At 36.4% G+C, this 12,989-nt stretch overlaps 1 protein-coding gene across 4 annotated transcripts in view; it reads right to left on the minus strand.

The window, feature by feature from the left end:
• slc38a3a (solute carrier family 38 member 3a) overlaps positions 1-12,989 on the minus strand; it is a 50,280-nt gene that overhangs the window by 11,768 nt on the left and 25,523 nt on the right. For all 4 annotated transcript variants that reach the window (XM_084101070.1, XM_084101068.1, XM_084101071.1 and 1 more), the window contains 5 exons: positions 8,755-8,828; positions 7,634-7,726; positions 6,889-6,970; positions 780-862; positions 478-536 (listed from right to left, as the gene is read on the minus strand). In XM_084101070.1, the coding sequence (XP_083957196.1) occupies positions 478-536; positions 780-862; positions 6,889-6,970; positions 7,634-7,726; positions 8,755-8,828 (391 nt within the window). The remainder of the gene's footprint in view (positions 1-477; positions 537-779; positions 863-6,888; positions 6,971-7,633; positions 7,727-8,754; positions 8,829-12,989) is intronic.

The raw sequence follows: 12,989 nt of genomic DNA on the forward strand, positions 1-12,989 counted from the left end.
AACTTAAACAAAAATTAGAAATGTTGCCTTGGTAACTAACCAACATAAAATAAAGTTACGTTAAGTTGAATAAGTTAAGCTGAAGTACTTAAATCAATAAAAATAAAATTGAAATAAAAATAAATGAAAGCTAACTAAATTGACATTTTTCAAAACCAATATACTAATACAAATGACAAAATTACTAAAAATGTCATTTAAAATTAAAATATAAAAATAACACAAATTCACATAAAATACTATTATATAATATAAATAATATTATTTATAATAATATATCAATTATAATATATCAAATATATCAATTATAATATTATATCTTATAATAATATCAAAGACCATAACTAAGTGTTGTATGATGCAAAATGCCCAGATAATTTTTTTAATAATGATAAAAAAATAGAGGGATGAGATGAGAAGCAAAAAACAATTTTTCATTTTAGGTGAATTTTTTTTTGACAAGGTCAGCAAACATACCGAAATAAGGAAGAAGACCATACAACTGAGAGAGAAACCGCTGGTGTAGCCCAGGTACCCTGAAACACACAGTGTGATGATGGAAGAGAGCCAGTGATCATATACAGCAATTACCCACAACACTTCTATGAGCAGTCTGACCAGATCACATCTAACCCTTTATTAAGATTCAATACTTTTACAAATCAATAAAACATGAATATAAGCATTTTACATTATGTGGTCGTGCAGAAAGGAAGTTGTGAGCAGAACACAGGGTGTGTGCAATCAGACATTAGAATTAAAAGTTTGAGAAAACTTACCGAGCTGCTTCATTAAAGCTAGCGGCAAGATGACACTGCATGATACAATGACGACCAAGTAGTTTCCGTTTACATACCACTCCCTGCCAAACAAATCAAAGAAGAAAGGCAAACACAAAAAAAAGAATTATAATATGGATCACAGTTAACTTTCTTCCAAACTTAGCTTCTTGTGAATTCACATATCCTTAAAAATAATAAAAAAAGACAATAAGGACTGTCATTTTACCTCATTGACAATGGAATGTTACAGCAATAAATATAAAGATTTATACCATTTTTAGATTTTTTTCCCACTGTTATAAGTTGTGACAGTCACAGAGATTTTCATTTCCATCTGTATCTTTTTTATTTGATTTATTACATAAATCAAAATTATATTATATTTTATTTTATATAAGTTTATGTCAGATAAAAATGAGGGTCGGATATCATTCTTATCAGAGTTATTAAAGTAAACTAAATTTAAAAACTGTTTTCGTTACGGGTTAATCAACGTTAATCAATGTTGTGGAATATTTTGAGTGTATCATAAAATCAGAATAAGGTCTTTTATATATATATATATACAGTGAGGAAAATAAGTATTTGAACACCCTGCTATTTTTCAAGTTCTCCCACTTAGAAATCATGGAGGGGTCTGAAATTGTCATCGTAGGTGCATGTCCACTGTGAGAGACATAATCTAAAAAAAAAAATCCAGAAATCACAATGTATGATTTTTTAACTATTTATTTGTATGATACAGCTGCAAATAAGTATTTGAACACCTGAGAAAATCAATGTTAATATTTGGTACAGTAGCCTTTGTTTGCAATTACAGAGGTCAAACGTTTCCTGTAGTTTTTCACCAGGTTTGCACACACTGCAGGAGGGATTTTGGCCCACTCCTCCACACAGATCTTCTCTAGATCAGTCAGGTTTCTGGGCTGTCACTGAGAAACACGGAGTTTGAGCTCCCTCCAAAGATTCTCTATTGGGTTTAGGTCTGGAGACTGGCTAGGCCACGCCAGAACCTTGATATGCTTCTTACAGAGCCACTCCTTGGTTATCCTGGCTGTGTGCTTCGGGTCATTGTCATGTTGGAAGACCCAGCCTCGACCCATCTTCAATGCTCTAACTGAGGGAAGGAGGTTGTTCCCCAAAATCTCGCAATACATGGCCCCGGTCATCCTCTCCTTAATACAGTGCAGTCGCCCTGTCCCATGTGCAGAAAAACACCCCCAAAGCATGATGCTACCACCCCCATGCTTCACAGTAGGGATGGTGTTCTTGGGATGGTACTCATCATTCTTCTTCCTCCAAACACGTTTAGTGGAATTATGACCAAAAAGTTCTATTTTGGTCTCATCTGACCACATGACTTTCTCCCATGACTCCTCTGGATCATCCAAATGGTCATTGGCAAACTTAAGACGGGCCTTGACATGTGCTGGTTTAAGCAGGGGAACCTTCCGTGCCATGCATGATTTCAAACCATGACGTCTTAGTGTATTACCAACAGTAACCTTGGAAACGGTGGTCCCAGCTCTTTTCAGGTCATTGACCAGCTCCTCCCCTGTAGTTCTGGGCTGATTTCTCACCTTTCTTAGGATCATTGAGACCCCACGAGGTGAGATCTTGCATGGAGCCCCAGTCCGAGGGAGATTGACAGTCATGTTTAGCTTCTTCCATTTTCTAATGATTGCTCCAACAGTGGACCTTTTTTCACCAAGCTGCTTGGCAATTTCCCCGTAGCCCTTTCCAGCCTTGTGGAGGTGTACAATTTTGTCTCTAGTGTCTTTGGACAGCTCTTTGGTCTTGGCCATGTTAGTAGTTGGATTCTTACTGATTGTATGGGGTGGACAGGTGTCTTTATGCAGCTAACGACCTCAAACAGGTGCATCTAATTTAGGATAATAAATGGAGTGGAGGTGGACATTTTAAAGGCAGACTAACAGGTCTTTGAGGGTCAGAATTCTAGCTGATAGACAGGTGTTCAAATACTTATTTGCAGCTGTATCATACAAATAAATAGTTAAAAAATCATATATTGTGATTTCTGGATTTTTTTTTTAGATTATGTCTCTCACAGTGGACATGCACCTACAATGACAATTTCAGACCCCTCCATGATTTCCAAGTGGGAGAACTTGCAAAATAGCAGGGTGATCAAATACTTATTTTCCTCACTGTATATATAAATATAGCTGCGAGCAGCGATGAAGGGCCAAAGCCGGCGGCACCGCCACCCCGGTGCCTTTAGGTAACTAAAGGCACCGGGGTGGCGGTTCCACCGGCTTGGGCCTGTAATCGCTGCTCGCAGCTATATATTATTATTTTTTTGCTTCTGACGCCCATGCATTTATCCACTGAATCCATTTTTAAATCATATAGCTATTGCTGTGGTTTTATAAACACATCAATGCTGTGTGATACAATGATTTTACTATGTTTAAAGTGGTTTCAGACCAAAACCAATTAATTGTAATAAAATCATTGTATGGCTTCAAGTGGCCATTCATAATAAATACTGACCCATTTAACATTCCCCTTGTGCATTTGCAAATGCACAGCAGTTCTCTTATTAACCTTATGCATTACATTTCCATGCTATTACAGTAAAAGAGTGCTTACTGCAGTATGTTCTTTAAATGGCTTAAAGTAAAGTGCATAAATCACATTACTGGACAACAGCAGGACAGGGAGGTGGTGTTTATTTTGGGGTGTGATCAGTGCCTTTTCTTTTAAATGTGTTGTGATGTGTGACTGAGCTGCTATTTAGATCCGGAACCTTGTGCTCCGACTATCACAGGCCAATTTAGAGGGGAAATCCTCTCCCTCTCTACCTCATCCCTAAAGCTACTAATCTTGTTATTCTGCCCGTCATTAAGACCAAAATCATGGCATCTCTCAAAGAAGCTTTGAACGACAAAGACTGAGAGACTTCTCATGGATGGCCTGTACCCTGCCCGGAAATTCAGCTTGATTTAAGACAATAGAGCGACTCTATAAAGCCAAGGATGTTCGATGGACCGTGAATTTTATTAAGTGGAGACGTTGCAATCTCAATGAGGTGAATGGTACCAGGTACATTAAGAGCTGAGAGCTGGTCAACAGCGCTAAAACAAAGTTATCTCGAGAGGTCGAGCTACATTGGAGGTGATGGTGCTTGACTTTTGTACTGATTGGCTCAGGATCTGTGTGTGTGTGTGTGTGATGTTTCACATGAGCAATAGTGTGAGTCAGCGATTGAAAGGCATGCCAACACTCGTCTGAACAAACTGTGAGTTACTTCCTCTCAACAGTTTTCTCCCCACCTACCCACCCCTCCATGTCTAGTCTGGATGAGGACATGTCTGGGTGTAGAATGAATGGGGCACATTAACCAAAGTGACTTAAAATACAGTGTACAAATCGTGGTATTTCCAAATAGCAAGACAGGAAAAGAAGAAAATAGCCACTTTCACAAATGCAACAGATTTCCATATTGTATCTGCATTGCTATCGTTCACATTTCAGAACCAAACTACTGTTAAAAATGTGTTGCAGTCTTTGACTTGAATATCTAACCGTTCCAGCATCATGTCGACTAATTTCCTTGGATGAAAAGAAGCGAATTTATTTCAGCATCTAATTTGATTACATTTCTTTCTACAGCATATACCTACCATTAAACATTTTAGGGTGAGATTAAGATTTTTTTTTATTCCGCAAGGATGCATTAAATTGATCTTAAGTGACAGTAAAAACATTGTAAAAAGTGATCAGTTCACTTAACTTAATAATTTTAAGGCAATGGGTTTCCTCACTTTTTTAAGTTAAGTCAACTGATCACTTTTTACAGTGTAATGATACAAAAGATTTCTATTCTTTCCATTCATCAAAAAATACTAAATTTTGTTTATCAAGGTTTACACAAAAATATCAACTGTTTTCAACATTAATAATAATATGAAATGTTTCTCGAGCATCAAATCAGCACATTGGAATAATTTCTGAAGGATCATGTGACACTTAAGACTGGAGTAATGACTGAGGAAAATTCAGCTTTACCATCACAGGAATAAATCACATTTTAAAATATATTAAAATAGAAATAAAAGTTATTTTAAATTGTAATAATATTTCACAATATTATTGTTTTAACTGTAATTTTGAACATGCAGCATAGGTGAGCATAACAGACTTCTTTAAAAAAAAAGAAAAAAAAAGAAAGGTTGTGCATATAACTACGTTTTTTGACCTAGTTTGTCTTGCTGGAATAACGAGTGACACCAAGATACACATAAGTACATCCTACTTAACGGACTGTCTATTCTCACCCTTGTTTTCATTTGTGTCAAATTAAATATGTATGCAATGACTAAGGTCCTTTCATAAGTCAAGTATATTTGTATAGCGCTTTTCACAATACAGATTGTATCAAAGCAGCTACACAGTATTAAATTAAAATAATACAACATGGTTTGTTTCTATTTGAATTTATTGATTAATAAAAATAAAATTAAATATCCCCAAAATATCCCCAACTGAGCAAGCCAAAGGCAACAGTGGCAAGGAACCGAAAAACTCAAAACATCAAGTGACCTAATGGTGAATGGTTTCATAACACTTTCCTGCTAGTTTTAATTTACAAAAAATGTCACGCACTTAGATTCATGTGCACTGCCAGCTAAAACTGAAATTAATAATCACTGTTTACAGCGTTGTGATCCTCCTCGCTCGCCTGGAGAGGTGAGGAATTCAAATGAGGCATCCAAAGGTCGTTTCCGTGGAGTTTTTGAGGTGTCCTCCAGAGTGTGTGCACAGGCCTTCTGTCAGGCCGAACTCCAGTCATCGCATCTGCAGCCGGCTTACGTCACCGACCGTCACACACTCATACACACACATTTCCTTGGCTGGGCAAGTGAGTGTTAGTCAGGAAAGATCTGACCTTCACATGCATACATACATGCAAACCTGTTCTCACCATATCTAGTCCATCTATCACAGTTCTTCTCTTACACGCACGCACACACACAAACACACGCCAAAGGATTTAACTATGTGACTCAAAAATCCTAAGGGACCTATTGATCTGACAGAAACTGCGCAGCTCACACACATTCACAAATTGGCAGTAATCATTACGAGGGTCAAAACTGATGTGGTTGCTAGTGTTAACGGCCTCATGTCCAAATGACAGGCTGGTATTTGACAAAAAGGAAAAGAAATGCCATTGAAAGAGGAGCTTTTACAGACTCAACTAATGAACAACACTTTTCCTTGTGACCTTTAGTGTAGACCTTCCAACACACTGGTTTCTTTCATTCTTTCTCTTACTATCTTATCCCAAAGGACATTTTTTAAATTTATCATGACGTTTTTGCTGTCGTGTAGTCAACTTTATCTCAGGTGTTTGTAATATAATAGCTAAATATAATAAAAAAAAATAGACACAAATGAGATTTGTTGGCATACAGTACACTCTTTCTATATTCTACTATTCTACTCTTTCTATATTATATCTATATTTTGCAGCACCTCTTAAAAGGCATAATATGGCCTCTTAAAAATTAAGAATCCAAAAGCAGGTTTTCCCAGAGAACCTTTCAGTGAAAAGTTCTTAAAAGAACCTTTTTTTTTTCTTAGTTTGAAGAACATTTTAATAATATAAAGAACTTTTTTCCACTATAAAGTGGAAAGGTTCATGGATGTTAAAAGGTCTTTATTGAACCATCGATGGCAAGTGTATAGGGTTATAAAATAAAAAAAAGTCTGATCTCTTGTCTTGAAATATCTGACTTTTAAACACATACACAGTTTGAGACATTGTTGAGACTGTAAGACCTTTTTTTGAATCTTTGGATAAGTTACTGGGTCTTTTTCTTAGGAGAAACATTTGAAGCAGGAGACTACTTTTGGTTTCCCCTTTTGTCTACAATTAGAGACATTAAACATCTCATGTTTCATTTGACTTTCTAGCGAGTGCTTCTGTGTGCTGATACCCTAACATGCTTGAAATGGTTCGCGTGGTAATCTAGAGTCCTGATGTGGCCAATAAACAGTGGGAAAAAACAAGATGTATTTGTGTTGCTTTCTGAGAACTAAAAAACAACTTTAAACACACACAGACATGTGTACTCACCCTGATGTACTGTCCACCTTGAGAAAAGCCTGGATAACCAGTGGAAACTCGTACTTTACTATGTACAAGTAGCTGGACATGGCTATGAGAGGAGAGAAAGAGAGAGTGAGATTCATACACAAACACACACATACAGTAAACACCCTAATCCAGGACGTATTTGTCTACTCCAGGGGATTATGGTTATTATCCTGGAAGCAAATGTCACAGTAAAGAAGAGAATCAGTTCTATATTTAGTTACTATAAACATGCACCAAACAGCAACCAGCTTAGGGTCTTTTTACACTACTGTAGATCAAATCACAGTTAAAATGACAAAGCTCTCTAAAAACTATTGACGGAAATGCAAAGCAATATTAAAAGAAAAATACATTAAAAAAAAGAAGAAATGATAATGTTATACAATAGGCAGGATACTGGTATAAACATTTTAAGAAAAAAATATGCTGAAAATAATCGGTGTGCCTTAGCAGATGGACCATAATAATAATAATAATATATAGGTGAAATAGGCTACAGCTTTCGAAAATGAGGACAACATGGAGGAAAGGGAGGAAAGGTTACAATGAGATTGAAAGAATAAAAAAATAACAAAGCGATGACCTGGACTGTAAATGAGAAATGAATGACAATGCTATCTATCTACGTCCTGTCACTTTCTCTGCAGAACTGTGCTGTGTCCTTGACAGGGTCACAAAGCATTACATTGTGTCTCCCGAGACGTAACTTTTGACAGCGTCTCACCTCCAATGTTCTGCAGGGTGATTGCAATGCCGGCAGCCATCTTGCCTGGTGTGCCGAAGGCTCGGAAGCCCAGTTGTTCATAAGCTCTAATGCCTGACAACAAATCAAAAAGAAATTAAATTCACACATCGCCCGATTGCTATTAATATACAACAATATAGTAAAAAACCTTAATCTCCCACCAAAAAAAAAAACATTTCCTCAAATAATAACAATAATAATCATAGTATATGAATTTAATTTAATATACTAATACATTTAAAACCGTATATATTAGTAATAATAATAAAAACATCAAAAACAAGTATTTTTCCAAGTAATATAGTCTTACTCAAATCAGATGTTCTGATTTATTATGTCATTTAAATTGATTCATTATACAAATATCTGTCATGTTCTGTTTGTGTTTAGTTTAATTTTCATAGACTTTCAGTTTGTTTCTCTTCAGTCGCCCGTTTCTTTTGTTCTAGTTTCCTGCCATTCATCAGTTGCGATGGATATTAATTTTATTCATTTAACAATCACACCTGTTAGTCTTGGAGTTCGTTATGATTGTATATTTAAGTTCCTCTTGGTTTTCAGTTCATTGATGGGTATTGTCGTGTTGTTATGCGCATGCTGTCATATTATTTACTCATCTTTGGATAACCTGTGTTTGTTTTGTTTAAATAAATACGTTTTTGTTATTAGTACCCTTTTGGATTTTCTAATCGTCATCCTTGGACAAAACCTTACACTATCATCAAGTAATATGTATATCATGGTATTTGTAAGGTTTGTCAGTTTTCAAGGTAACCATGTGGTTGACATGGGTTTGGGGCATCAATGTAAGCATGGGCATATAGTTGATATAGCATTGACAATGACAGCCACAATTGATCAAGCACAGCAGACGCTTGGCTATTTTTAGCCTAATGCACACCAGAAATTCTTGCCAATTAAAATCTCTCACAGAGCAATGAGGCAGATGGTCACTGAGCCAACAGAGAAACCAATGTCACATCAGTTAACGCCTCTATCTAAACCGGCTCTTCATTTTAACTCAGGAAAAGTTTTCCCTATCCATTTAACAACAGAAGAGAGTTTAAACTGGTCTCAGGTCAGTGTAATGAAATACTCACCCACAATGCCTGAAGATTTTAGCAGCAGGTGAATGGAGTATGAAGACAGGCCAGCAACAGCAGTGAGAAGAATTCTGAAAGACAGAAAAGATTAAATAAATGCAATTGGACCCAAATGTCACTTTCATGACCCGTTGTGACTATGTGTTATATTTATATAATACTTAAACGGCCAATGGTTCATAAACATTCTGTGTTCAACTGAAAGGTAGTAGGATCAAACCATACATGTGGTAATCCAACTCAAATCAAAAAATATTTTATATACAAGAAATTAAACATATCATTGACAATATACAGTGAGGAAAATAAGTATTTGAACACCCTGCTATTTTGCAAGTTCTCCCACTTAGAAATCATGGAGGGGTCTGAAATTGTCATCGTAGGTGCATGTCCACTGTGAGAGACATAATCTAAAAAAAAAATCCAGAAATCACAATGTATGATTTTTTAACTATTTATTTGTATGATACAGCTGCAAATAAGTATTTGAACACCTGAGAAAATCAATGTTAATATTTGGTACAGTAGCCTTTGTTTGCAATTACAGAGGTCAAACGTTTCCTGTAGTTTTTCACCAGGTTTGCACACACTGCAGGAGGGATTTTGGCCCACTCCTCCACACAGATCTTCTCTAGATCAGTCAGGTTTCTGGGCTGTCGCTGAGAAACACAGAGTTTGAGCTCCCTCCAAAGATTCTCTATTGGGTTTAGGTCTGGAGACTGGCTAGGCCACGCCAGAACCTTGATATGCTTCTTATAGAGCCACTCCTTGGTTATCCTTGCTGTGTGCTTCGGGTCATTGTCATGTTGGAAGACCCAGCCTCGACCCATCTTCAATGCTCTAACTGAGGGAAGGAGGTTGTTCCCCAAAATCTCGCAATACATGGCCCCGGTCATCCTCTCCTTAATACAGTGCAGTCGCCCTGTCCCATGTGCAGAAAAACACCCCCAAAGCATGATGCTACCACCCCCATGCTTCACAGTAGGGATGGTGTTCTTGGGATGGTACTCATCATTCTTCTTCCTCCAAACACGTTTAGTGGAATTATGACCAGAAAGTTCTATTTTGGTCTCATCTGACCACATGACTTTCTCCCATGACTCCTCTGGATCATCCAAATGGTCATTGGCAAACTTAAGACGGGCCTTGACATGTGCTGGTTTAAGCAGGGGAACCTTCCGTGCCATGCATGATTTCAAACCATGACGTCTTAGTGTATTACCAACAGTAACCTTGGAAACGGTGGTCCCAGCTCTTTTCAGGTCAGGTCCCACGAGGTGAGATCTTGCATGGAGCCCCAGTCCGAGGGAGATTGACAGTCATGTTTAGCTTCTTCCATTTTCTAATGATTGCTCCAACAGTGGACCTTTTTTCACCAAGCTGCTTGGCAATTTCCCCATAGCCCTTTCCAGCCTTGTGGAGGTGTACAATTTTGTCTCTAGTGTCTTTGGACAGCTCTTTGGTCTTGGCCATGTTAGTAGTTGGATTCTTACTGATTGTATGGGGTGGACAGGTGTCTTTATGCAGCTAACGGCGACCTCAAACAGGTGCATCTAATTTAGGATAATAAATGGAGTGGAGGTGGACATTTTAAAGGCAGACTAACAGGTCTTTGAGGGTCAGAATTCTAGCTGATAGACAGGTGTTCAAATACTTATTTGCAGCTGTATCATACAAATAAATAGTTAAAAAATCATATATTGTGATTTCTGGATTTTTTTTTTAGATTATGTCTCTCACAGTGGACATGCACCTACGATGACAATTTCAGACCCCTCCATGATTTCCAAGTGGGAGAACTTGCAAAATAGCAGGGTGATCAAATACTTATTTTTCTCACTGTACAGATAGATAGATAGACAGACAGACAGACGGACGGACGGACGGACGGACAGATAGATATAAATGTATATAAATTCTTGACGGCATGTCACAAATATTTTAATTTTTTATTTGAATAATTAAACAATTTTCATTGTATATCTAAATCATTATTAAATATGTTACATTTATGAATATTAATATATAGAATATAGAACATTAAATAGTTACAGGCCTAATGCTAAGAGTTGAAAAGAGGTTCTAGCCTCAATAAGGTGGAAAACTACTAGACAGCGTAATCACAGCCAAGATAGCCCATAAATGCAACGGCACCCTCCAGCTGTCAACATCTGGACAAACATCTCAAGCTGTGAAACCGAAACACGCTCTACTGACTCTTTTTCTTGCATAAAAAAGCCCTGTTTAGTCCCTTTTCCCAGTTCCAGAATGTCTTGGCATCTCTACGGACCAGGCCTAACCTCTCTCTGCCAAGCACTCAGTTTCAACTCTGCACTTTCTCACGTTTTCCCTTGTCCTTCTTTTTTCCAAATGACGTGGCTGAACTGCAGAAGTCAACGAGTGCAGTTCTGCTGAAAACGCTGTTGCCTTGACTCACACGAGCTCTGAAACAGATATTCAGCATCAAAACTCCCATCTCTGACTAACATTCCAGTCATATATAAGTAGAGAACAATTGGTATAGCTAATCGCTCGCGTTTAATAACAAATTACGCAGGAGTAGGCAGCATTACGAGATTAAAAAGCTTTGAGAAATCTGCTGAAACTGAGACAGAACGTGTGATTTGTTCACCAGCTGCAGTGTGTTAATAGATACAGCTGGCTTGAATGAAGACAGCATGCAATCAGTTCAGCATCTAATCAACTTCTTTAGCAGCTGATTGTGATGAAATATTTGATATTATCCAAGCTCCAAAAGATGCAAAAAACTTCTTAATTTAGCCTAAGTGCACAGAAGAATGGAATCTATCTATCTATCTATCTATCTATCTATCTATCTATCTATCTATCTAGAATATTTGTGACTTCTATGTATTCTTATGTTTATTGAAAATATCTAAAATGTATGTTAATATTTATATACAATATAACGTTCAAAAGTTTGGGGTTGGTACAATTTGTTTTTGAAAAAGTTCCTTTTGCCTGCCCACACTGATCAAAAATACCCTAAAAACATCAACATATTATTATTTTTTAAATAAACGTTTTCTATTTTAATATAGTTTAAAATGTAATTAGAATTGAAATCTTCGAATTGTTCCGTTTATTATTTATTCCTGTTATGCAAAAAATAATTTTCAACATCATTTCTCCAGTCTTCAGTGTCACATGATCCTTCAGAAATCATTCTAATATGCTAATAACAGTATATGATTATAATAATGTGCTTAAGAAACATTTCTTATCATTATCAATGGATAATAAAATAAATGGAAAAATGAAAACTGGGATATATTTTTTCTGGATTCTTTGATAAATAGAAAAGAACAGTATTTATTTTGAAATAGAAATATTTTATAACATTATAAAAGTAATTACTGTCAGTTTTGATCAATTGAATGGGTCCTTGATAGATAAATTAAAAATATTAATTACTTTCAAAAATAAAAATCCAAAGTTTTGAACGGTAGTGCAGTTAAAACATTATATATTAATATAAAATGATCATATCATTTTTTTTTAAATTAAATTAACATTTTCTGTTGATTAATTTCAGCACAGAATGAAATGTATTGCTAATCAGCATTTCTCTCTACCTATCTGCCATATTAGGTGATTTTGTCACCTTGATTTTTTGTCAGTGAGCTCACCACAAGAGAGTTTTAAATCTGAGATTGAGACCGGTCTCGAGTGATACTTTGCTAGAACGCCTTATTAGAACCTGAAGACAAATTACATAATTTACTCTGGAGCATCTGTACGTGTTTCTCCATTTATTGAAGAACTTTTATCCAAGTGGCTTCATCAGTTTTTCAATCAATGTAAAAACACCTCTTCAGCAAATGGAGGAAGAAGTGGATGAAATCCAAGCACTGTTAATTGAGACTCCAGCAGCACTGTGTCACTGAGGCTATTAAAAATTATTTTAATGGAGAAAGAATATATGAACATTTAATCCAGTATGGTCCTACAGCAAATTATCATATCAGATATGAATTTTTTTGATCCCATAACTACTTCGTATGACACAATTCTTGCTCCCACTGTCTCTCATGAACATGTCTTTTATTCCAGAAACATAAAATCATGTAGCCTAATTTCAGATGAGGTTTGTCATAATCTTTCTCAAAGAGCTGCTCTTTCAAAGACAATCAGTTTTAGTTATGCTTCATGAACCACTAATATTTGATGTAACGTGTGGAATAATATTTACGTGGTCATTTGCGGGTGTG

This window comes from Abramis brama (assembly GCF_963993115.1).
Source record: "Abramis brama genome assembly, chromosome: 23".
Taxonomy (NCBI): Eukaryota; Metazoa; Chordata; class Actinopteri; order Cypriniformes; family Leuciscidae; genus Abramis; species Abramis brama.